Raw genomic sequence first — 27,024 nt, 5'->3', positions numbered from 1 at the left:
AAAATTGGTACATAAAAAAAGAAGAAGAGGAATTTGATCCGTTCATAAACCCTTTTGTTAGATCTCTTCATTTTCGTCTCTGTTCATCAAGGACCAAAATCCTCACTAACCCATAGCCATCTCCATTTTCAATTAAAGCTCAACCAAAATCCTCACCTAAATCAAACCCGAAAAGCTCCGATCTCAGCAGCCTTTGATCGGTGCAGTATGAATCCAAGCAATCCCCAATACCACTGCGGTGGGTCAATGATCCAGTTCATAAAATTGAAGTAGAAAAAGAAAAAGAGGCACCATGAAATTGAAGTAGAAAAAGAAAAAGGAAGCAATCCTTAGAGAGAGCTCAGCCAGCTTATCAGGAATTATGGACTTCTTGAGACCATCGAGAGAAAGCTCAGACTCAAAGGAGCCATCCATGGAGTTTTGCTATGCTTGTGGTCGTTGCCGCCGCCGTCGGCCCTCTTACCCCTAACCACTTCCTTCTTGGCATCTCCACCCAACCCGAGGCCGTCGAAGAAGTCAGAGTCGACAAAGAGGCTGCGGAAATGGGCGGTGGAGTTTCGATCTCCCAGAGAGTCAGAGACACTGACGACCACGGAAATCACACCGCTTCCATTGCAGCCGGCCGTTACGTCTTTCCGGCATCTGCTCTCAGCAAAAGAATGAACTGGAAATCGCTCCTACCTTCCGCCGTCGATTTCGATGCCCGCGCGAGGTGACGATGTCGGGTCAGATCGAGGCTTTCATGATGTCGGATCGGATCGAGGCCTTCAAAACTCGGGTAAGGCCACGATTTGGGCTTAATTGAAGGCCATGTCTCCTTCAAAAAATTGGACTGAGACCAAAGGACGGATGGCGGCGACGGCGGCCATTTTTGAGAGGTAAGGATTGAGGGGGATAGTGAAAGTGAATGCTCTTCGGCTCTGCTGTGCAAGCTAGGGTTTTGTGTTTGAATTTGATAACAATTGGCTTGAGTTTGGGTTTTGATGGGTCGGAAGAAGAAGAAGAAGAGGGAACTGGAGGGGTTTGGTAGTGCACAAAGATATCCTCTTTTTTTTTTTTAATCATTTCATTGTGAAATGTCCGTTTTGCCCTTTTTACTGAGTTGAAAAGTTGAAATGTGGGACTCTATGTCGGCTCCAACTCAGCAGTTGACGTCACTTTTGGAGTCAAATTCAAATTTTGGACTCGGGTGATGTCGTTTGAGATTAATTTTCAGAAAGAGGGACCAAACAGATTTTAGCCCCAAAGTTCAGGAGAGTAAACTGAATTTAATCCTATATATAACCAAGACCAAGTCCAAGTCCTCAAAAACTCACTTCCGAGGTCAACTCTTATAATCTTAATTAGGAGTAAGATCGTTAAGACATGTTCTGAGTTACCCTATCAAAATGGCTCACTAGATGATGACTACATGCAATTGCGGTTACATGGAGACTTTAGCCTGTGTGTGATGATGTAATTTTATTCCATATGTCGTTGTTGCATATATGTACCTATTGCTTTGTAGTAGCTAGAAATTATATAACCGATCAATTTCAGGTGATCTATAAATCGTAGGTCATCAAGCAATTTAATATAACAACAATACCGCCAGAAATTAGATTTACAAATGTTTACTAGTACAAAGTATAAACCCCCAGCGAAAAATAGCCAAGTTTACTCATTTATATATGGCGGGGATAAAACAAGATATGCAATAAAAAAAACTCAAGAAGATGGACTGTTGGAGAAGTACAAGTACTTTATTCAGATATTACTCGAGTTGAAAGTTACAAAGAGGATAGTTTCACTAAAAAAAAAAAAAAGATCATCCAAGCCTCTCACTAAAGCACGAACCTGCAGCAAGAACCAAAACAATAACCAAAAGGTAAGGGACCAAGTGTATATATATAGGCCTTTTGCTCTCCTCCCATATGGTAGATCTTTAAGTGCTCACCACCAGGGAACCAATGTCGAACTTTTATACAGTTAACATGACCTGGAAATTTGCAGAAGAAGCAAAATCATTAATAGCACATGATATGTATGTGTATTAGAACATCTAACACATAATGGAAAGATAGCCTGGTGGAAAGCATGCGTCTGCATGTCCTAGAAACGGAAAAACAAATTCCAGCTCATTTTTTGAAAGTAAGCAGGTGATGCCTTTAAAAATTCATTTTGTCATACTTGGTGAGAGTTGGGAAAAAGGTAAATTTGATAATAAAACCCACATTCCTTCCACTCTTCAGCATAACTATCAGAATAATAAAGAGACTGACCATCAACTAAGCCAACATATTCCTTATTCCATAAGCACAATGTACAACAGGGAGGAGAACAGCTGGTACTCTCATCTGTTTGGTGGGGATTTTGCAAGACTTTTTTCTAGGAAGTTTTAAATAGTAGAGAAGATTTGGAATCTAGGCGAGTCATGTGACAATAATCACCTTCGTGAATGAAACAGAAAAGTCAATCCAATCTAATTTGAGAAACATCCATATTTTCCACACCGAGACACCATATTCTTTCAGAAACATGAACATACCAAATTACAGCAAATTCTATTAATCAGTACTACTTAGCAATGAGTATTAGTCAAACCTCAATTCAGCTAGACAAAAATAACAAATACTTGGACTACAAAACTAGAGGTTGAGTAGCAAAATCATAATAAAAGTTGAAAACAAGCCATCAACACCTGAGTGTTGTCGGCAGACCTGAAGAAAAACGAAAAGTAAAGCATTTAAAAGATCAGATAAGCCTAGTATAGAACTAGAACGAGCACATGTAAGCTAACATATTGGTAAACAAAAGGAGTAGGATGCAGCACAAAGTGCATATATATGATTTTTTGCAAATACAAAAATATTCAATATTAAACGAAACCATATTGGAAAAGTGAATGTCAGTTCATCGAATTACTATCTAACAGAACGTACAAGATGAAGACAATGGAGTAGACAACTCTTATGTACATATCATCATTGATAATGCTGAAGCTAGCTAACAAGACGGACATAATAGACTTAACTTAATTGTAAATCAAAGACTCAATACCAGCTTAACAAGGGAAAGCAAAGTTATTCATAATGATCTTAATCTTGATAGTTCCAGAACAGTTAACACTTGAAAACTAGACTTTTGTATCATCTTCTGTGTACATGAGCTATTGGTTCTATTAAGAAACCAGAATCTTGCCAAGGTGCTGCATACAAAATGAAACTACCACTTCATCATTCATGCATATTTTCCAAAAACTTCAATATGATTTATAGAGCTACTCCCATACGCACAATTCGACAGGGAGGAGAATAGCTGATATCGTCATCTGTTCGGTGAGGAATTTTGCATCCCTTACTTCTAGGAAGTTTTATGCAGTAAAGAAGATTTGGAATCCAAATGTGAGAGTACTCATCTTTATGAAAATAAATGGAAATAATTCATAAACCAATCTGATTTGAAAAACAAAGCTCAAATTGCATACTAAGACATCAAATCCTTTCAAAAACAAGGACAGATGCAGCTCAAACTAAAGCACATTCCATTAATCCGCACCAAAATTAATGAGCCATATCTCAAATTGTAGCGGTGAATTAAACCAACATTCCTTCAGTCCTCCAGTCAAAAGAAACAACGATGTTGAAACTAGACATCCTTCATCCTAAACATAGCCTAGTGCAAGTAATTCAACCTATACTACACAAGCAGACCACCATGCCAGTTGGTAAAAAATCAGAAGCATCTTTAGTTCTTTACTCATAAGCTAATTCTTATATATGAGTTGTCACCATTAAGAAGAGAACGAACAAAGATAAATGGTTAAAAGCATTAATAAGCCTAGTCTAAAACTAAAAGAGCACATGTAAGCTAACATACCAGGTAAACATAAGAAGAAATTGGATGCATCCCCAAAACTCAAAGAGCATACTGAATGATCTGAGAGAAAGAGAATGAAGATATGCGATATCTGAGCTTTGGGGAAATAGAGAAAGTATTAAAATTACAAAAACCATACCGGAAAAATGAAAGTTGTTCATTGAATTACTGTTGAACATAAACTGCAAGACTGAGAAAATGGAGAAGGGTAGAGAGTTAATGAACAAGAAATCTTAGGACTTGATAACTATGTACATATATATTGATCAAAGACTACCCAAGTTGATTTAAGTTTAAGTCAAAGACTCAAAGAATACTCACGGAAAGCAGATTAACAAGGACAAAGCAAAGATGGTCATATTGCTCTTGATCTGCTTCCTCTCCCCTGCTATTGCTATTGCTATTGCTCTTGGCTTTGGGTTATCTGATCCTGAATGACAAGAGATGCATTAAATCTTAAGGCAGGAGTTAAATTCTTCACCACAACACTGTTCCATTATTCTATCAACATTGTTCCAATTTGAACCACCCATACCACGAATACGATCCTGCAATTCTTCCATTGGAAAATCCACAGTCATCGATTGCACACTTGGTAATACCCTCTTATCATTCTTTCCCTTTCTCAGCCTTTTCGAGTTTATTTCTTCGAAACCTTCATCCCCTGCTTGTTCGATTTCAGAGTAGCACCTCTTCTTGCTCTTCAATTTCAATTTCAATTTCAAATCCTGTTTCTGATCATCATGAAGTGGGTCTGGGTTTACAACAAAACCAGAATCAGGGGAAACAGAACAAGAATAAGAAGCAGTACCTGTAGTGGCAGAGACGCAGCGTTTGAATTTGATGATGATCCTCTGCTTCTGATTCTGCTTTTGCATCCCTCTAGATCCAGATCTCTTCTTTTTGGGAAAACCAAGTGAGAAGGCTGCTTCTGGTTTGTTCCTATTCATCATCAACTCCTTCAAAACCATCTGGGTCAGAAGCACTTGTTGCTCAGATGGGTCGCTGGCCATGGCTTTCACATCCTCAACCATTTTCAAGAAAGACCCGCAAAGCCTGGTCTCATTTTTCCTCAAATCTTCAATCCTGATCACCATCTTCCTCCTCCTCTTAACTCCTAAACCCTAATTCCTTTATTTTCTCAGAGAAAAAATTGAACCCCAAAGATTGAATCTTTAGTCAAGATTACAAGTGGGTATCGGAGATTGAACAAAAATCGGAATTGGGACAAATTGATTCTGGGGTTAGGGTTTGCAAATTGCAAGGGGTAGAAGAAGATAGAGTAGAGTTTCCAATTGTAGGCAATTAGGATTATTTATCCTAATCCTCGGCGGATTCACACGCTAAGCCTAACCGCGTTTTCCTTCACTTCCTATGCTCAATTGCAACGGCTACGTTTTTGAACCAAACCTGTGAATAATTATTATTATTTTCTCTTTTTTTTTTTTTTTTTTTTTTTTTTTTGTTTAGAATGATGAATAATTATTTTCTTAAAAAGAAACTAGCATTTCTCCACACATGCAGAGCATGTGCAAGTTTTTTTTTTTTCAGAAAATAAAAAGGAAAAGAGTTGGTTATTGTAGAGAAAAGAAAATGGGAGAGAGAAAAGTGGGTTGTGGGTACTTTTTTTTTAATTTTTTTTAATAAAAGTACATTTTGTAAATGTTTTAATTATCCTTGTGATTTAATTAATTCTCAAAGTTTATTAATCTTCTAGGGTCAATTCTGTCAAAATTTTAAATTTTTGCTAACAAAGCCTCTTCTCTTAATAATAGTATAAATAATATCCACATGGAAAAGGAAGTAAACTTTATCCAATTTCTTGAGTGGTTTCATAATTAATATTTAGACCTCCTCTTAAAATTTTTGCTATAATGGAGTCTCACATATTTGGCAAATAAGGGGCAAGAGTGGCAGTTTAAGTGCCAAATATTTAAACAATTGCAGTTGATGGCACACTTAATGAGCTTCAATTATCTACTTCATCAAACATTCATAAAGATTATAGCATTTGTATAATCCTTGAAATCAGCTATTACTGGGAGAGAGGCAGACTGGAGGAATCCTTGCCTTCTTTGACAGAATTGTTGCTTGGAGACGTGAAGGTGCAAGGTTCAGCATCAATAAGCCAAAATGCTAGCAATGGAAGCAGAAATTGATTCAATGAGCCAAAATGCAGTTTGGGAATTAGTTGAACCTGACCCCAAACAGAAGCCTATAAGTTGTAAATGGGTTTTCAAAACCAAAAGAGATGCAAATGGCAATGTAGAGAGACACAAGGCAAGGTTAGTTGCCAAAGGTTTTACACAGAAGGAGGGCATTGAATTTACTGAGACTTTTTCTCCAGTTTTTACAAAAGACTCGTTTAGAATAATCATGGCTTTAGTGGCTCATTTTGATATGGAGCTGCACCAAATGGATGTTAAAACAGCCTTTTTGAATGGTGAACTAGATGAAGTGATTTATATGAGGCAGCGAGAAGGTTTTGTACAAGCTGGAAGTGAAAACTTAGTGTGCAAGTTAAGAAAATCAATTTATGGTCTAAAACAAGCTTCTAGACAGTGGTACAAGAAATTTGATTATGTGATTTCTACCTTTGGATTTACAGAAAACACTACAGAAAAGAATTCAATTGGCTTCACCAATTTGCGTCGGCGTGCAATTGCCGTCGCTAAAGCCTACTCTTTTGCGACGGCAAAACTTGATCGTCGCAATTGTGTAAAAGTTATGCAACCGTATTAATTCCCGTCGCTAGTTGTGGTCGCCAGCCCCTATAGTTTACTTCGGCAAGAATTTGCCGTCGCAAGGTAATAACAATTAGCGACTGCAAAAGACTTGCCGTCGCGTTATCCTAATTAACTCTGCTCCGCCCTCTTTCGTCTTTCAGTTCTTTGAGCCCATAACTCCATCTCGATCTGATACCTCGATGATTACCCAGATCTCCTCCTCGTCTCCTCCTCTTTCCATCACCTCCTTGAGCTATTTTCCTCTCCAGATCTTACCAAATCCAGCAGAATACAACCGACAACTAAATAAGCCGATTTAGGTCGACTCCATCGAGTTTATTTGGAGATCTACCAACCAATCGTTCCTCTCAATGTCAAAAACCTAATCTAATACATTTCACCTCACCCACCTGCAGCCCCAATCGGCTGCAACGATCCCGAGTTCACCTATCTCTTCAAGGTATCATCTTCATGCTTCTACCTCTAATATATGACATTTTGTTTACAATTTGCGTTAACAAATTGCTAGGATTTGTAGCTCAAAATAGACATAGCTAGCTGCTCTTCATCAACCGGATTACTTCTGATTTGTTTGGGTCACTGTGAATATCGACGCGGCGACGATGAATCACCGGGGCGGGAAGGCCGGAATCTTTGACTGGACCGCGTATATCTATGGTTTATATAGGGGACACCAAATTAAGCCGAACTGTGGGGGTTAGTGCTCACTCCAAGCTTGGAGCTTGTAGAGTCCTCCAAAATTAGAGTTTGCATGTTGAGATAAAACGATCGACCCCAAACATCATTGTTTCGATCTAATCCAACCCCTTTTGGAATCGAATTTCTTGGAAGCGACTACGCTCAAAAATTTTATTTGTTTTCGTGGTAGCCTTTTTCGCTCCGAAACTAACCCTAATTTCTTGTTCTCTTTCAGGATGAGTAACCTGAACAAATTGGACTTTGCTCCATTGGGAACAACTGGCTCTGGATATCATAGGTGGGTTCGTGATGTCCGCCAGCATCTCAAGGCCGATGGAATCCTAGATACGATTCTCGAGCCTAGCCAGGACGTGCCAACTGTTGAGCAAGCTCAAGCTTTGGAAGCAAATAGAGCAGCCTTAGAGGCAAATAAGGCGAAAGCCATCATCCTAATGACTCGTCATATGGATGATTTGCTCCAGTACGAATGAATGAATGAAGAAGACCCCAGAAGGCTGTGGGTCTCACTCGAAGAAAGATTTGGCAAAGTCCGTGACTCCCTGCTTCCTGACCTAGAAGTGAGATGGCATAGCCTCCGCTTCTGTGATTTCAAGTCAGTTCTTGACTACAACTCGGAAGCACTTCGCATTAAATCCTTAATGGAATTCTGTGGTAAAGAGATCACAGATGCGATGTTAATTGAGAAGACTCTCTCTACCCTCCTCGTCTCTGGATTGATAGTTGCTAAGAACTATCGAATCGATATTGCTGCAGGACGGATCACAAGGTTTCATAAGCTCATTGGAACTATGAATGTCGCTCTTAAAAGCATGACAACATCCTTGTGAAGAACTATAATTCGAGATCCGTGGAAATAGAGCATATTCCGGAATCCAATTATAGTCGCGCCCCTAAGAGAAGGCGCCAAGAGCGAAACCCTAATCTTAGGGATACTTCTGGACGTTCTGGTCCATATAATCGCTCTACTTGGGAAGGTAACCGCCAAAATAGGCGAGCACGGAACCGAAGAGGTCAACGTAGAAAGAGAGAGGGAGGCAACGCCTCTGGCCATGTTGGTGGCGCCACCAACACTAAGAGCCATCTAAATGATGCTTTCAAAGCGCCTCAATCAATGGAGTTCGAGCAAAACGATGTATGTTCTCGATGTGGAGTGTCTGATCATTGGGCACACATTTGTAGAACTCGTGAAGAACTTGTCACCGCCTACAAAGCATATTGTGAAGCAAGAGAAGCTCACTATGTGGAACAAGAAGATCAAGAAGATGATCTAGAGTGAAGGGTTGAAGACTACAAATCTGGCTGGGATCAATAGATCACCAATTCTGTTTAAGTCTTTATTTTTCCAAGAGATGTAATAGGTAAATTGTCATATATTTTGTAGTAAATGCCAATGGTTTAGTCTTTCTTCAAAGTAGGCTCACCCAAAGTAAGCGTGATGTCTAGGAAGGTTCTGAGATTAGTGGTACTTAAGCGAGCCTTGCTCCACCGACATCTCTCTACTCACCTGGTCACATTTATTTTGGAATTACCGAAAGAAATTAGACGACTACCATTGTTTTGCATTAGCTAGTATTTGGATTCGATTCTCCTAATGGTTAAGAGACAATGATGTACTCTGTTGGTTTATGAATAAAATTTCGAGTTCTTTTCATTATGACTCCATTTTGATTCTGAGCATATGGTTTTGTGACTACGATGGCTGGGCCATCAATATTAATTCAAGGACATGGAATAGCTCAAGTTCCCCTTGCCAAAAGGCACCTTGATTACTGTCGCAAAAACTCTTTACGCTCTTAGGGCAAATCGCACCTATGAGTAGCCAACGGATTCCATGCGAAAATGCATGTAGAGAACGGCAATGAGTTCCTTTGCAATACCTCTAATGATTGCGAACAAAGGCGCATCTTAGAGAAGTTTATGTGTCTCTCTAGTGGACTCTATGTCACTATTCGAGCTATTAAATCCAATGAAGTTATGAGAGAAGATCTCTTGGATTTAGACACATATTGGCTTTTTCACGACAGGATAGGTCATCCTGGTCGTGATATGATGCTCCGTATACTAAAGACTTCACACGGACATCCATTCTTCAGAGTGAGAAGAAGCAAGAATCGAAAATTTATTCCTGGACTTAGCAAGACCGCAACAATTGCAGCATTTGGCGCTGCAGCCGTCTTGGGGCGCCATAGGGCCGCCCAAGTCCCATGTGATGACGCCATCAATAGCTCCAACCATGAGCATGACGCCATGGTTGTTCCTCCCAATGGCCATGACACCATACATACTAATTCCCCGGATCATCCTATTCCGTCAATTGGACTTGACGATGCTAGAGAGTTTACATCGAAGACTTTCGATGGATATTGAAATGGGATTGATGTTGGACATCATATTCTCATGGACACACCCAAATGGTCTCGCGAAAACGACTACGATGGTAGTGAAGACATTGGTAATGCGCACCAATCTCTTTATATCCGCTTGGGGTAATGCAATATCGCATGCAGCTATGCTAATTCGTCTACGACCCACCGCCACTCAATCTACCTCAACGTTACAGCTAGTGACTGGGTACAAGTATCGTACTTACGCATCTTTGAGTGTGCCAACACAAAAAATCAGTAAACAGTTTGTCAAGAATTAAGTAGAAAAGGATATAAAAAAACATCTGTGTGTATGCAGTCCAACTCAATGACTCAAAAACCATCTTATCTGAAGGTTCTTGAATTACAACCATGACTTGAATCTAGAAAACCACTTTCTAACAGTGGCACTAGATAAATGAACATTTTAAGACTCAGTTTGATCCGAGTGCTAACAAAATTACCACTACCAATAGGAAGAGTATCAAGAAAGGTAGTGTCATCCCCGAAGTTTAGCGTCTTTTTATGACTTTAAGATCAAATTCAGTCGATACTAAATTCCTTCCATCAAAATAAACTGATGATCTCTTGATTATTAAACAAATAGTGGTCATTGTAGATTTCACTTGAATTTCAAAATGGCTATATTACTCTATATTCACATAAAACTAAACTTGGTGGTGTGATTTCAGCTTCAGATAATCAAGCATCGATGATTAACAATATGAAAAAAGGTATCAACATCACAACTATATCTCTAAAGATTTCATAACTGAAAATGAAGGGAAGATTAGGATGAAGTACCAAGTGATTCACTTTGCTGCTCCTGGACATCCTCCATTATATAGCGCAAGCTTTAAAATCCAATCTGCACACACCCAATTCAATTCACGGGCGCAGGGAAACAAAGCAAGAGACTTGACACTTGAAAATGCAATTGCATATTTGTTTTGGTGGGTTTGTTAGGGGAAACAAAGGAAGAACATACCCAGAAAAGAAAGGGCTTTCCACTGATTACTGATTGGAGTTTGTTTGAGAGCTGCAAGATCTGAGCTTTATCACTTTTCTGGTTCAATTGGAATCAATTTTCAACGATTGAAGAAGATTCCAGAGAGAGAGAGAGACGGAGGTAATCAAATACGACGTCGATATTATAATTGCATACCTTAGCTTCGCATAACAAATGATTTCTCGGCTTCCTCTATATGGTCCTGCATCAAAATCAATGCAGCACCCATAAATTTCATAATCTCAAAAAATCCCCAATTCTCAAATCCCACGACAAAATCAAATCTCAAAGCTTACTTACCAGAAACAAACCTGTAATCCAGGATATCGAAACCGAATCATAATTTGCTCAGGCTCGAAACCCATAACATGACGGTTAACTCTGGGATCGTTGTTCAGCAAACTGAGGTAGAGCGACACCATTACGTGCTTGAATGGGTCGTCCTAGGTGGTCGGAATTCAGAGCTCGACCACCATGACTCGCGAACAGAACAATGGAGTGAGGGAGAAGGACGATGAAGATAAGAGGGTCTGTGAGCTAGGGATTTTATGTTTTGGGTCTGTAAGGGTCTATAAGGGAGAAGGACGATGAAGATAAGAGGGTCGATGAAGATAGCGCTTTAGAATGCCCCGATTTTTTCATTTTGAAAAGCGTGTTTTAAGAGCCCGCCAACTTCAAGATTTAAGAGAAAAAAATCCCTCCAACTGAAAAGTTTTGGTCACTAAAGGGAAACCACTCTTTAATTAGTTCAAAACATTAGTGACCCAAAATGAATGGTCACTAGTACTAAAATTTTTGGTCATTAAAGTTTGAACAATGGGCAGGTAAATTCATTTAGTTGGTCCTAAAAGTGTTAGTGACCAGCCAATAGTATTGGTCATTAATTCAATAGTATTTGTGACCAATATTGAAGTGGTCACTAACATTTGGTCACTAATACCCTATTTTGTTGTAGTGCACTTATGTGCCAAATTGCGCCGCCACAGCGCTCTGTGATGGGTCCTTACAAACGAATGGCCAACTACGTTGGATTTGAGATTCCAACAATCATCCGCCACTTAATGCCCTTGCTAGGCGATCTCCTTACCGCTAGATTTGCGGATGTCACTTTGATGAGACAGTCCTCCCGTCGTTAGGGGGAGATAAGAACACATTCTTCAATAGAAACGACAGGAATTGTCGTAGTCTGTCCCCACTATGTCTCATCTCGATCCCTATTAAAGTGACGAGATCACACAAATTAATATGCTGCAAACATGCCTGCAAGGAATGACGTCCCTACGAGAGGACGTAGCGTCACCCTACACGGAGGTAGGCATAGCGCCAACGCCAAAGAGAGTGGTACTCTGGCGTTACAGGCCATGACCCTAGCTAGAATGCGTGGGAGGCCCGTGGGTTCGAAGGATACCTTGGCACAAACCAATCCTTGGATCATCAACACTCAAAATCCGTCTTATGAGTATCTTCCGGGTTATGGTTATCGTTGGGGGACACCTCAACGTCAGAACCTATTCCTGAGAATATAGAGCTCTATGAAACTTACACTAGTGTACATAAGACGTGGGATAGAAACTCCATCATAATTGATGATGTAGTTGCATATTTCGTTGCGCATGAGTTTGTTGAGTCAGATGATATCGAACCACGCTTCGTTGATGAATGAATGCCAACGTAGAGAGATTTGGCCTAAATGGAAAGATGCGATCCAGGTTAAGAAGGATTCTCTAACGAAGGGGAAGGTTTTCGAGCTAGTGATGCCAACACCTCCTAACATAAAATTTGTTGACTAATGGGTCTTCGTTAGAAAGCATAGTGAGAAAAAGATATGGTAATCTCGCCTTATGGCTCAAGGCTTCTCATAAAACGCCCTGGAATCGACTATGATGAGACTAGGCCTCATCATTTAGCCCTTAGGCCCTAAACCCGCCCTAAGCCCGCCCGGCCCGTAGGGCCGAAGCCCTACCGGGCCCTTACATTAGGGCGGGCCAGCCCTACCCTTTCTCAAATAGGGTAGGGTAAGGGTCATCCAAATGAAGCCCGGCCCTACCCTACGGCCCGGCCCTAAAAGCCCTACCCGGCCCTACCCTAAAATTTATATATTATTTTTATTATTTTTCTATATTACATATTTACATAAAAAGAAATAAGAAATATGTTATTTTAGAGAATGGGTATTAGATTGAACATTTGAACCCAATTAATTTATGTAAATCTAATTTTTATATCATACACTCCAAAGAGAATGGACACTAATTTTTTTATAAATCTATATTTATATATCATACACTCCAAAGAGCAACCTCTATCAATTCAAAGAAAATGAGAAAATCAACCGTTCGATGTGATTATTACAATAAATTATGCGTGTGGTTAAAAATTTAGTCAATTTCACCATAGTTTCGAACCCGATCGGATTGGTCAACCATATTCACTTGTATGTTTTCTTGGTTGACCGATGGCGTGACAACCGCAAAACGTGCTAATTTTTTTACATCACATTTTTAAATATTTCATCAATGGATGTGCGTAGATATAAGATAAAAATTTCAAATTTAATTACAAATATGTTGGTCTATACCAATTTGCCTCCTAAAGTTGTATAACTTATACATTGCATTTAAATGATTGAGGTTACCCTCCATGAGCAAAATGGGGGACGAAATGGAATTTTTTAAAATGAACTGCTGGATGTTGTTTTCATATGAATATATGTTAGTGGTAGAAATTTCAGCAATTTCCGCCTTCGGTTGGACCTCGATCTACCCGGTCAACTCAATACCCTAAATAGAACATAAAACAAATATGCTCTTAACCGGTCCTTGGAAATTCACTTTTTTCGATCTTTCAGCTCCCACACTCTCATGGGTAGGGGGTCTACTTACGGATGTCAAAATTTCGCAACGTTTGTCCGCGCATGGTGCCGCTCCCCTTAGGGAAGTTTGCTTGTGCAAAGCGTTGACCGCTACGTTGGACGCCTTATTCACGGCAGATCTGCCTAATTTCTTTACACAATACCTATCAATGTTGTATAAACATATGAGAATTTTCAGATTGGTCGATTTTCATTTCAAAATTTTTGGATCGCACATAATCCTTATATGCCTTGTAATGTAGTATAACTAATTTATTAGGCTTGTTACCCTCCATGAGGAAAATGGGGGACGAAATGGAATTTTTTAAAATGAACCGCTGGATGTTGTTTTCATATGAATATATGTTAGTGGTAGAAATTTCAGCAATTTCCGCCTTCGGTTGGACCTCGATCTACCCGGTCAACTCAATACCCTAAATAAAACATAAAACAAATATGCTCTTAACCGGTCCTTGGAAATTCACTTTTTTCGATCTTTCAGCTCCCACACTCTCATGGGTAGGGGGTCTACTTACGGATGTCAAAATTCCGCAACGTTTGTCCGTGCATGGTGCCGCTCCCCTTAGGGAAGTTTGCTTGTGCAAAGCGTTGACCGCTACGTTGGACGCCTTATTCACGGCAGATCGGCCTAATTTCTTTACACAATACCTATCAATGTTGTATAAACATATGAGAATTTTCAGATTGGTCGATTTTCATTTCAAAATTTTTGGATCGCACATAATCCTTATATGCCTTGTAATGTAGTATAACTAATTTATTAGGCTTGTTACCCTCCATGAGGAAAATGAGGGACGAAATAGAATTTTTTAAAATGAACCGCTGGATGTTGTTTTCATATGAATATATGTTAGTGGTAGAAATTTCAGCAATTTCCGCCTTCGGTTGGACCTCGATCTACCCGGTCAACTCAATACCCTAAATAGAACATAAAACAAATATGTTCTTAACCGGTCCTTGGCAATTCACTTTTTTCGATCTTTCAGCTCCCACACTCTCATGGGTAGGGGGTCTACTTACGGATGTCAAAATTCCGCAACGTTTGTCCGTGCATGTTGCCGCTCCCCTTAGGGAAGTTTGCTTGTGCAAAGCGTTGACCGCTACGTTGGACGCCTTATTCACGGCAGATCGGCCTAATTTCTTTACACAATACCTATCAATGTTGTATAAACATACGAGAATTTTCAGATTGGTCGATTTTCATTTCAAAATTTTTGGATCGCACATAATCCTTATATGCCTTGTAATGTAGTATAACTAGTTTATTAGGCTTGTTACCCTCTCCATGAGCATTGTCAGATTGATCAATTTCCATTTCGAAATTTTTGGCCCGCCCGAATAAGCCATAATTTTTTTTTATTTTTTTATTACGTTTCTCTTTTTTCTATAATATGCAATTTATCTCTTTCTTTGTAATTGATTTCATAAGTTTTGTTTTCTTTATTTTCTATTTTCTTTGTTACACAATAATTAATATTGGGAGATTTATATAGATAATTAATTGAATATAACCACCTTAAGTAATATTAATAAATGTTATAAGTTACAAGTATTATATGAATATAAAATATGTTCAATAAAAAACAATGAGTCTTTTATCACCAATACATACCATTAAGCCATATTTTGAGAAGAAAAAAATAATGTTTTTTTTTTTGTTAAACAAAGTAAGGCCCTTTTTGGCCCATTTCGGCCCTATTTGGCCCTATTTGAGGGCCGGCCCGATCCGGCCCTTTCGACCCTAACGGATCGGGCTTTTCGGGCGGGTAAGGGTTAGCATATTTAAGCCCCGGCCCGACCCTACCCGGCCCTAAATTTTGTTGACTTTGACTAGGCCCGGCCCGGCCCGACCCTAAGCCCTAAAATTTAGGGTAGGGCCGGCCCTAGCCCGGCCCATGATGACCCCTAGATGAGACATATTTTCTCGTAATGGATGTCATTGCACTCCACTACCCTGTCAGTTTGGTAGTTTTCGAATAACTGAACATGCAGCTTACAAATGTGGTCACTACGTATCTCTATAGGGATCTAGATACGGAATATACATGAAGGTTCATGGTGAACTTCATTTACCCAAGTCAAGTGGCTCTAGACCACGGAGCGCGTTTACAATAAGGTTGAAACGCTCACTAAAGTGACTACTTGATTGGGAAGGGATATGCCCACGCGTTTCCATAACAAGTTTCGGATTCTATCGCGGTTCATGTTGGACATGATCTTCATTAGAAGCCCTTAAAGAGTTAAGGGAAACCGCTAAACACTTGAAATCCGATTTTGAGATGAAGGATTATGGGAGAACACGATTATGTCTCGGTTTGGAACTTGAGCATCGTGTCGATAGATGCTTAGGCATTTTGACAAGATCAAGCCTTCAAGCACCCCCATGATCGTCCGTAGTCTTGATCCTGAAAATGATCCTCTTCGTTCGAAGGATGATGACGAAGAGGCACTAGGGGCAGAAATGCCCTAGTTAAGTACAATAGGCGCATTATTGTACTTAGCTCAATGCATAAGACCGGACATCTCATTAATTTGCCATGAACTTGTTAGCTAAGGTATAGCTGTGCGCCAACGCGATGCCATTGGATTGGTGTAAAAGATATCTTTCGGACTTGAGATGTACGATTGATATGGGCATGCTTTATCCCTACAGAGAGATGATGGATTCGGACCCATCACACACCAGGAACGCCGCCAACACTGGCCTGCGTCCCCTCTCCCCATCCCAAAACGAAGTTAGCGTTTTGGAAGGTTTTGCTGATGCTGGGTATCTCTCTGACCCACACAAAGGTCATTCCCAAACTGGTTAAGTGTTCACCATGGGTAAAGATTGCGATATCTTGGAGGTCTACAGAATAGACCCTAGTCGCTATATCTTTGGACCATGCAGAGACTATTGCTCTTCACGAAGAGATTCGTGAATGTATATGGATTGGATCCATAATTACGCATGTTCGAATAATTGTGGTTTGAAGTCTACCATAGATGAGCCTACGTGCATTTAGGATAATGCAGCTTGTTTTGAACAAATGAAGCAAGGCTACATCAAAGCGACAACACCAAGCTTAATCAGCAACAACAGACTCTCCTCAATATCAAAATGAACTAGGTTCGATCTGAGGACAGTGTGGCAGACTTGGTCACTAAGTCATTGCCTAAATTCCACTTTCGAGAAACATGTTGGTAACATCGTTTGCGGAAGTTATCCGAACTCCCATGACCGTAGTCATCAGAGGGAGATGCAGACATCAGGGGGAGATGTCTACATGTATGGTCTCGAAACGTGAAGGGTGTGTTGTGCTCTTTTTCCCCTTCGACCGAGGTTATTTTTGTCCCACTGGGTTTTTGTTACTCAGCAAGGTTTTTAACGAGGCAACGAGAGAAGCACCGCGTTTGGGCAACACAAGAGGGAGTGTTTAAGGAAATCTCTTTTATGTGTTTGGCCCAAACTCTAGGTTACTTAACCTAGTGGTAATAGGGTTACATTAGAAGGATCTAGATTCCTATTCAATGTAAGATTACTTTCCTTGTATGATTGAGATTCTATGCATTGTAATCCTCTATATAAAGAGGCTCCTATTATCAATGAGAATACACAGCAAATTCCTCTCAATTTCAGTTTCTCTACAACACAATTTTGATTTTGTTATTTACATCCTTATCCCTTAGTTATTAAGTATAATTTCAAATTAATATATGATGTAAGGATCCATATGTAATTTCATATGCATTTTGGCTAACAAAACCTTTTCTCTTAATAATAGTATAGATTTAGACCTCCTCTTAAAATTTTTGCTATAAGAATGGAGTCTCACATATTTGGCAAATAAGGGGCAAGAGTGGCAGTTTAAGTGCCAAATATTTAAAACTGTTGCAGTTGATGGCACACTTAATGGAGCTTCAATTATCTACTTCATCAAACATTCATAAAGATTATAGCATTTGTATAATCCTTGAAATCAACTACTACTGGGAGAGAAGCAAACTGGAGGAATCCTTGCCTTCTTTGACAGAATTGTTGCTTCGAGACGTTAAAGTGCCAGGATCAGCATCAATAAGCATCTTGATCACCTCTCGCATTGTAGGCCGCAGGGATGGAAGCTTGGTAGTACAAAGAATAGCTACCTTCAAAACCTTGATCATGTCATCCTGGATATTTTCATCTGCCACTTTATCATCAAGAACCTTCAGAACGTTTTCACGGTCGTTCAGATTGGCAGAAACCCAGTATACAATGTCTTTTCCTTCCCCGTAGTCATCTTCAATTGGTCTTCTACCAGTAACTAGCTCAAGTAGAACCACACCGAAACTATATACATCGCACTTTTCAGTGACTTTAGCAGTATATGCCAGCTCTGCAAAGGAAAATAGCCTCTACCCATTAAGAATTATTGAACACATGTCTGAAACTGATGTTTCAAGTCCAGGCTAGCTATAGAGTACAAAGTAGATTTTTAAACACATGAAGACTCTGCGGAACATTACATTAGAATAAAGCTAGCCTAGCTCTAAACAGCAATGACACAAATTGAAGGCTCACGCCTGATTAAAGACCGTCACAAACCCACTAAGAAGATCATGAAATTGCATAGCTGTCCTACTGTTTCTGGCAGCGAGCCCAATTAATGTTGAGCTAACAATATATATGATAAAGTTAATCCGATACTAATTTAAACCATATGGACCTAATTAATCCAAATTTGAACTTTACAGAAAAGTACACAAAGTTCATATTACTGTGTGATAAAGCTTCACTTGATAAAAGAATTCTTCAGGCAATACTAAATTGTGCAAGACATGGAATATACTAATCCAGCAAAGAGGCTGAAAGTGAATTGGTTCACAAGTTTTACTTCAAAGCACAAAAGTGACATAACCTCAAGAGAATGGTATGTTATAAATGATATATACTGATATTGTTAGCAGATCAAAAATCTAGAGATGTAAAAGAATGTCAAAAGCAATTGCTTTGAACATATATGGTTGAAATAAGAAACAGTGTTAACTGACATCACAAATTGCTGAATGTGGTCTGCTAGATAGTTTCAAACAAAAAGTAATATATAGTAGTGACAATAATAAAATGAATATGCTTTATAGTTTTGAAACTCACCAGGAGCAATATACCCATGTGTCCCAGCAAAGGAGCTGCACTCTGAACCCTTGGGAGTGTTTTGTACAATTTTTGCAACCCCAAAATCAGCAACTTTTGCCTCGTAATCATCATCAAGCAGAATGTTGGTTGATTTTATATCTCTATGAATTATAGGTGGGGAACAATCATGGTGTAGATAAGAAATCCCCCTAGCTGCTCCCAAAGCAATCCTATACCTCTGGTACCAATCCAATTCCGGCTGCCCACCTTTAAGCTGTCTGTGAAGCGCTTGAAACAAATTTCCATTTTCCATGTACTCAAACACCAGAAGATTAGATCCTCCCTTCACTAAACAAGCATAAAGCTTCAATATATTTCTATGCCTGATCTTTCCCAAAATATCCATCTCTGCAGTCAAAAGCTTCAAGCCATCGCCTTTCCATAGTTGTTTTACAGCTACTGTACCACCATTCTTCTTCAGATCAAGGCGGTAAACTTTCCCGGTGCTGCCACTACCAACCAAATTTTCTTCTTCTAAATCACAGATTTCATCTTCATCTATTTCCAGTTGGTGAAAAGATGCAAGTTTCCATTTCGGATCTATTTCCTTCCCCTCTTCCAAACTGTTTTCTCTGTCAACCTCAGAAAGCTTGAAGTTCTTATAACTGACAAGCACCAATCCAGCGAAAACAACAACCAAGGCAGATGCTATGATAGAGAACAAAACCAATTTATTCTGAAGCACCCTTTTCTGACTATGCTTTTCAGAACATGTATTCATACCAGAATTTGAATGTGTTTTTGAATATTGATCGATGCAGAGTTCATTGTTTCCACGAAAGGCTTTGTCTCCACCAGTGGTCAGAAGATCAGATGGTACTCTTCCAGATAACAGATTTTCAGACAAATCTATGAAACTTAGCTTCAATTTCTCTAAATTTTCTGGAACCTCACCTGAGAGTTTATTCCGAGAGAGATTTAGAGAGTTCAAAGAGCTCATGAGTGAAAGCGTAGGTGGGATACTTCCGGTTAAGGAATTCCCAGCAAGACTCATGTCCGCCAACCTAACACAGTTTCCCAGTTCTGAAGGTATTGAGCCTGACAAAGAATTTTCTTCAACATGGAAAGATGATAAGTGCTTCAAGGCACCAATTTCGGAAGGTATTTCACCTGAAAAGTTATTATGATTCAAATAGAGCTTGTCCAACTTTGTTAGCTTCCCAATTTCCGGTGGAAGATAACCTGAGAAATTGTTGTTCTGCAACATCAACTGATTCAAGCTGGTAGAAAACCCAATGCTGGGGGAAATCACTCCACGAAAGTTATTGTCACTAAACTCAATGATTGTCGCTTTAGGAAGTGACCAAAACTCAGCTGGAATCTCCCCATACAAATGGTTCTTACTTACTCTAAACCTCTCTAGAGATTTACAGTCAGCATAAGAATCTGGAAACTCCCCATAAAAATTGTTATCCAAAGCGAGCAAGAATTGTAGCTTCCTCTTTTCACAAAGAAACCTTGGGAAAGCACCAGAAAACTGATTCTCAGATATGTCAATGCTATCCAAAAGTGAGAATTTCCCAAGATTTGCAGGAAACTCCCCAGAAAATCTGTTTCCATATATTGACAAAGCAGTAAGATGCTGCATATCTCCAAACCCAGCAGGGAATTCCCCTGAAAAATTGTTTTCATACAACTGAAAAACCACTAAATTCTTGAGATTTCCAAACTCAGAAGGCAACTTCCCATAAAATTTGTTTGTTGAAATATCAAATTCCCTCAGAAGGGTGAGATTAGCAACCTCGGGTGGGATTTCTCCACCCAAACCGTTTGCAAACAGCTCAATCTTAAATAGGTTTTGTAGCTTGGAAATCGACTTAGAGAGTTTCCCAGAAAGCTTGTTTCTTGACATATCAAATGTTCCCAATGCCTTCATTTCGTAAATAGATTCCGGAATCTCTCCCATCAAGCTGCAATTTGTCAGATACAGCCATGTCAAGTTCTTCAAATTCCCAAGACTCCTAGGAACTTCGCTTTCATCAAACAGATTTTGCCCAAGGCCCAGATACTGTAAACCTGTGAGACTTCCCACCCAAGACGGGAACTCTGAAGAGAACCTGTTGGCAGAAAGATCAAGTCTCTCCAAGTTTCTAAGGGTGGAAAGATCCGGGATTTTTCCAACCAATTGATTCTCAGACAGATTCAATGTTTTAAGATTGGCACAATGAGTCAGTTGGGCAGGAACCTCTCCTGTAATGAGGTTGGCAGACAGAACAAGCGTGGTGAGGCTCTCAAGGGTGCCAATGGAGGGCGAAATCTCACCTGAGAGTGACTTGTTGTGAAGAGATATTTCAGTGACTTTCCCCGAATCGCAAGTAATCCCGGAGAACTCACAGGGGGAAGAAGAAGACTGCGACTCTTTCCACGAATCAAGAAAACTCAAAGGGTCCTTGAGCTGCCTTTTGAACTCAAGGAGGGCTTCAGTTTCGACCGTTAGAGGCATACATGGCGGGAAAAGCAAAGAAATGAACAATGTGGTAAAGACTGGTAGCAAGTGCAAGGAGGGAACTGGTATTTTGGCCATTGTCGGAAAAGCGCAGGGCAAAAAGGTCAATGGAAGAAACAGAGAATCTTTGAGGATATCTAGCTTAGCAGATCAATAACAACCACCCCATTATTGCTCATTTGGACTTGAAGACCATTCCATCCTGGAAACAGCTCAGAAGAAAACGCCCATAAATCATTGTCCATGACTCTCTATCTTTATATTTATAGCACAAATACTATAATATGTACAATAAGATTTTATAATAATGTCATATGAATAAACAAGTATAAGGTTTTCAGTTGGAATAATTGATAATACTAGTTAATATGTGGGTGAGAGACTGAGAGAGATGGAGACACAGAGAAGAAGAAATACTAAGATGACGTTAAAACGTCAATTTTGTCTGTAGCTGTGGCTTATTAACAATTGTAATCCCTGTTAATTTATTTTATTTTATTATGGTTGATGTATATGTAAGAGAGAAGAAAATTATACTTTGAAGTCACTCATTGAGTCATTATGATGTTTTGCATCTGGGGCTTATATTTTATATTGCAATCTAAGCAAAGAAAATTCTTGAAGCGCAACTAATCAAATGACAAATGACCAGAACGAAGGTTTCAATTTTACAGTTAATGATACTGATTAAGTTGCGATTAGTAACAACTTTAGCACCAAATCATGACCAGAAAGACCATATCTGACTAAGATCGAAAACAGAATTTATATATAATAAAAATAAAAATAAAAAATAAAAACAGAGTAACTTAATCTGGTATGCCAAATATAAAGTTTCAAATTCCAACCATGATATGAGATTTCTAGTTTTTCTTTCATTCCAATTGTTATAATATCAACCATGAAGCAAGTGAAGAACTAAAGAACAGAGTTGAGAATGAAGAAAATCAACAGAAATAGTAGAGCTTGATAAGTAATGGAGTACCTGAGAACAGAGGGATGTTGCATCAAACCATGAAGAGCCCAAAATCAACCTTTTACTTTCAAATTTGAGCAGAAGTGAACTGATATCTAAAGAAGAAGAAGAAGAAGAGCTTGGAATTGGACTGACTGGTGTGAACTGTCAAGAATATTAAAGTCTTTGGAGTCTGAACAGAGAAGATTCAGGGGGAAGAAATGGGGAATGTTGGAAAGTAATTAAAAACTTTCCCTTGAAAAACACACAATAAATAGATTTCCCAACACCAAGTTTACTTGTTTAGGCTATTCAACAGTCCCTGACACTCTCTCTCTAGTCTCTCCCCAAAGACACATGTTTTTTGAGGTGCCCAGCTAAAACAGTAGGAGTTTCAGACTAGCAAAGAAAGAAAGAAAACCCAAAATGAGAAAAAAGAAGGGAATGAGAGAGAGAGCTCTCAAAGAGAGATTCTTTATTACTGTGTTTATTTTTAGAAGCTGGGAGGCAGAGACAAAAATGCTGATGAGTAAGGACTTGGAATATAGAGGGGCACCTCGAAAACTGAGAAATTATTGTTATATGATGATGGGGTGGGTGACGACTGACGAAGCATGATGCGTACTATGTGGTCAAGACTCTCAAGAAAGGGAAAGATATTTAGTGGAAGATGGTTGGAGTCTTCAGTCTTAATATAATTCCTGCCTTTGATTTTACTCTTAATTTCTCGCGATTTTGAACTCGAGACAAAAGTTGAGTGGAAGAAACAAATGCAGTACGGTTGTGAAAGGATGGGGGTTGTTATCAAACAGAGCAAAAAAGCAAACTTCTCAATTAAACGGACGCAACGTGATTAGGATAGGAAACCACTACGAGCACTCGAGACAAGTGCGCGATCAACATATTTGTCTAACCGCCCAATTATGATTAATATATATCATGGAATACAGTTACAACTATAATGAGGACTTTTTAATTAATAGTTGTGAAATCCACATTTTTATCATAATTCGCCAAATCAACCGTTACATGTTTATAAATTTTCAATCAAATAAAAAATCGTTAACACATTCACAATCGTGATTTATTATTTATGAAAATGAAACGTTCAGGTTTGACAGATTTGATTCATCTATTAATTTGATCTAATTTGATACCTTAAAAATTAGTAATTTGTAAGAAAATTTTCAAAAGTGATTTACGCATGCTTATCTAAATATCTAATGGTTGCTTTGCTGAAATATAATCGAAAAGTGTGTTTCACAACTGTTGATTAGGTAGTCCTCATTTTATATGTTCGCATTAGAGTCTCTCTCATCATATCATATAAATTTAAAAGACAAAAATCTTATTATCTTTTTGCGAGGAAATGTTGATATAAATTTTTATGGTCTAAACTATGACTCGTCACACGTATGCCCCTACTTGTTCCAAGACTTTCTCCCTATCAAACTCACTAGTTTTTATAGTTCTCTATAACAATACAAAAAAGTTACCTATTATATTGCTACTTGGTAAATAAAATAACACAAAAAATATGATCCCATAACTGAAACTAGGGCTGGGTGATTTGACCCGAGGGACCGAGAAACCAAGATGATCCGGACTGGAACCGACCATTCGGGTCGGGTTTGAACCAAGATGTGCAACCCCCCTAGTTTAAACCCTTTGAGCCTACATTGAGCATTTTCTTTCATCACCCTCATAATCCTTAACCCTTGAACCTTAGTATAGTTACAACTTTAGCCTTTATTCTAAAGACTTAGTGGAGCTTATTTTTTAGACATACAAGAAGTTTTTGGCGTCAAGAATGAAGATGGAGAAGAGAATGAAGTTTAAGTGTGGGGGTAAGACTTGAAAAAAAATGCATGTATGTATATGCCGCGAAAAGTCAAAAAAAAAAAGAAGAAGAAAAAAAAATTGAAAAAAATTATATGTGACGGCAAAAGAAAAAAAATATGATAAGTGTTTATGGATTTTAGTCCCCCCATTGTGGATTTGGAGTTTGCTTTGAAGTGAAGATCTATTCAAGAAAAATTTGGTCTTTGTCCAATTCACAAGTGTTCAAAGGATGTTTAGAATGAAGCAGAACAATGATGACATTTGGCCCTTTATAAAGACTTTGAAGGAGTCTATGACGTTTTTGACTTGGTGAATTTCAAGATTGTCTCTCTACATCAACAAGAGCTCTACTAGGTTTTTAGGATACTTTGTGATTTTCCTATCCCTTCGTTTCTATAAACCGTAAGCCTTGGCCCCATTACAACCTTAATTATAAGACCTCTTTGATCCTTGAAAAGAGCAGCCTTTGATCTGTGGAGATGAGTTATAAGAGTTGAACTTATGGCTTGGGTCTATTTGTGCAAGTAGTTGGTATCCTTCATGAGATCATACTTGAAAAAATATTTTCAGAAAAAGCTTTTTATTTCTATTATATGTGAGCTATTTGTTTGTCTTATATATTATCTCTCTCACATATAACTTGAGTGAATATATGCTTTTGCATGAGCCAATGAATCTGAGAGAAGAAAGAGGGTGAACCGGTGAGGATTTGAGTCATAACTTGTTTGAAGCATGCTGAGATTAATATCACCAATGTAGCCCCCATGTCCTACATGTTTATATGTTAAGTTATATGTTTTTGTTAACTCTCGAATAAATGTTGGATTGATTCTTGGTTGTTGTGCTAATCTTGATGCCATGAAAGTTTGAGATTTCTAAGACTAATGTTGAAAGGCTTAGTGTGTTGTGTTTTTGTTTGTTTTGTTTTGTGTCTTTGTGTTGTTAATTAGTTTTTCGTTGTTTTGCTCGAGGACAAGCAAAGTCTAAGTGTGGGGGTATTTGATGTGCTCATATTTTCCTATATTTCTATGCCTCTTAATCTTGATATTTATGTTTAGTTCTCTTGATTTATGATTCATTTACATCTTTTAGTGTTTTTGTAGGTTTGTTCCATATAAAGATAAGAAAAGAAGCTAAAATGAGCTAACTAGGATTAAAAGACGCCCAGGTCCCAGAATCTATTTGTGCAGAACATCCAACTTCGCCAAATTACTGGGAAATTCTCAGATCGAATTAGACAATGAACCTTATATCATTAGAAAGCTACAGATGTCTACTTTCTGTAGAATTTTACGGATCTCGTTTTCGATACTTCTGGAGAAAGTTATGATTATTTGAGTGAAGATAGGTCGGACAGGAAATCTGCTCGGGAATTTACAACCATTCGTGGAGAACTCAAGTTCCGTGGCACAAGATCATCAATCCTAATGTTTCAAGGAAGTTAATTCAGATGTGGATTCAATGAGGAACTTATTCCTACTTTTACAAGAGATATTTCAAGCTTTTCCCATTCCAAATGAAGAAAGGAATCTAAATCCAAGTTTTACAAGGAAACATGAGGCCAAAGATGAGCAGAAATCTTCCCTATATAAGGGAGCACGAATTTACATGAGAGAGGAGTCTCGGAGCACAATGTAGATGCCTAAGGAGCAGAGACGACTCATCCATCTTTCCCTTCTTTTCCCCTTCCATTCTTTTTATGTTTTTCCTATGTTTTATTTAGTTATCTTTTGCTAAACCTTTTTCTAGGGTTAAGATGATGTCCTATCATGATTGCTTATGTACTTTGATGATTTATGGATGGATTTATAGTTTCTTTATGATGAATTCTTAGTCACTATTTGAATTGATGCTTTATGTTTAAGTTCTTTGATTGATCACCTTAGGGCTTTGCATCTAGTAATTAGAAGATGAATTTGAGGCGTACCTGCAATATAATTCAAATTAGCTTCTTGTGATTAAGAGTTGTGAATTACATTATTGTCGTACCTGAAGTAATGGTTTGCATGATTCTCTTGTTTTCTAGAACGTAATGAGTCCTAAGTGTTAAATTTATGCCGTACCTGGATAAACTGCATGTTAGGATATACGACCTCTGCCGTACCTGGAGAGAATCATACACTTAAGGAAAGCTATGGTCTAAGTGCCGTACCTGGACTTAGATACGAGAATTGTCATCAAAAGGAACAAAAGAATCTGTTAATTACATTGAAACATAAATAGGATTGTTAGTGGTTGATTTCGAAACCCTAGGTTTTATCATTAGTTGTTTGATTCTTTAATTCTCAAATTATTTGTTTATTGAAAAAAACTTAAAACCATATCTTCTTAAGTTTGATTGTTTATGTGTTTTTGTGTTTGGATTAATTAGGTTAGGATTTAAATTAATTATCAATCCTCAGTTGGAACGACCTCGTACTTGCACACTATACTAACGACGATTCGTGCGCTTGCGAGTTTTAATTAAAATTTCACAACAACAGCTCCATCTACGATGACATCGTCACGACCACCAAAACCAAAAAAGAGAGCGAGGACGAGTACATCCACAGGGTCGAGGGAACGTTCAATGGTATGGGAGCACTATGAGAAGATTGATAAACCTCTCTATGAGTTCAAAGATGGAAAGAATGTCCAGGTTGGGACTACCAAGCGCGCCAAATGCAGGTATTGCTCCACAGACCTTGCCTGTAATCCATACGATAATGGTACCAGTAGTTTAAAGAGGCATATAGAGGTTGTGTGTAAAAAATATCCTGGTAGGATAGACCTGGAGGAGTTTCAGCAAGTGTTTTTTTTTTTTTTTTTTTTTTTTTTTTTTTTTTTTTTAAGAATAAGGGATTAGTAGTTCCTCGGAGGCAGACGATGTAGGGAACTTGTCCCACCCTCAAACTCGAAGGCGAGGGGTCTGCCCCACTCTGGGAACCCATCGCCCGTCCCCCTATTCAATTTATTAATAATGAAGAGAAAAAATACAAAAACCAAATAAAGAAGAAAAAAGTCAACGAAAGAGAAGAGAAGGGGAACTTCCCCCCTCATGTACAATTCTAAAAGAAAGAAAAAAACAGCCATGAAGAT

The 27,024-nt window shown here is 38.6% G+C and overlaps 1 protein-coding gene and 2 long non-coding RNA genes across 6 annotated transcripts; all 3 read right to left on the bottom strand.

The window, feature by feature from the left end:
* Positions 1 to 1,604: 1,604 nt before the first annotated feature.
* Positions 1,605 to 5,223, bottom strand: LOC133706475 (uncharacterized). 3 transcript variants are annotated; one of them, XR_009844564.1, is made up of 4 exons: positions 4,670 to 5,223; positions 4,394 to 4,592; positions 3,859 to 4,288; positions 1,605 to 1,978 (listed from the first exon to the last, which is right to left on the bottom strand). It is a non-coding gene; the product is annotated as an uncharacterized LOC133706475 (long non-coding RNA). The 3 variants fall into 3 exon arrangements; XR_009844563.1 differs by having other exon boundaries at positions 1,607 to 4,048; positions 4,180 to 4,288; XR_009844562.1 differs by having other exon boundaries at positions 1,607 to 4,288.
* Positions 5,224 to 9,915: 4,692 nt separating this feature from the next.
* Positions 9,916 to 11,363, bottom strand: LOC133746410 (uncharacterized). 2 transcript variants are annotated; one of them, XR_009864113.1, is made up of 3 exons: positions 10,977 to 11,363; positions 10,833 to 10,878; positions 9,916 to 10,733 (listed from the first exon to the last, which is right to left on the bottom strand). It is a non-coding gene; the product is annotated as an uncharacterized LOC133746410 (long non-coding RNA). The 2 variants fall into 2 exon arrangements; XR_009864112.1 differs by having other exon boundaries at positions 9,916 to 10,706; positions 10,977 to 11,362.
* A 5,932-nt stretch (positions 11,364 to 17,295) lies between these two features.
* On the bottom strand, positions 17,296 to 22,683 carry LOC133742694 (receptor protein-tyrosine kinase CEPR2). The gene is made up of 3 exons (XM_062170371.1): positions 22,135 to 22,683; positions 18,662 to 21,351; positions 17,296 to 17,903 (listed from the first exon to the last, which is right to left on the bottom strand). Exons 2-3 carry the CDS (start codon positions 21,225 to 21,227, stop codon positions 17,515 to 17,517), a joined length of 2,955 nt encoding a protein of 984 aa, XP_062026355.1. The 5' UTR covers positions 21,228 to 21,351; positions 22,135 to 22,683; the 3' UTR covers positions 17,296 to 17,514.
* Between the last annotated feature and the right edge of the window lie 4,341 nt (positions 22,684 to 27,024).

Source organism: Rosa rugosa, chromosome 4 (assembly GCF_958449725.1).
Source record: "Rosa rugosa chromosome 4, drRosRugo1.1, whole genome shotgun sequence".
In the NCBI taxonomy this organism is placed as follows: Eukaryota; Viridiplantae; Streptophyta; class Magnoliopsida; order Rosales; family Rosaceae; genus Rosa; species Rosa rugosa.
Note: the sequence above shows the minus strand (reverse complement) of the source record. Positions and strands in the feature narration are given on the sequence as shown.

Excerpts from the sequence above, each read along its gene's own strand:
- LOC133742694 (XM_062170371.1), bottom strand. The coding sequence starts at position 21,227 with ATGGCCAAAATACCAGTTCCCTCCTTGCACTTGCTACCAGTCTTTACC. Across the intron at positions 17,904-18,661 it reads ACATGGGTATATTGCTCCTG|AGCTGGCATATACTGCTAAA; the intron begins GTGAGTTTCAAA and ends TTTCCTTTGCAG.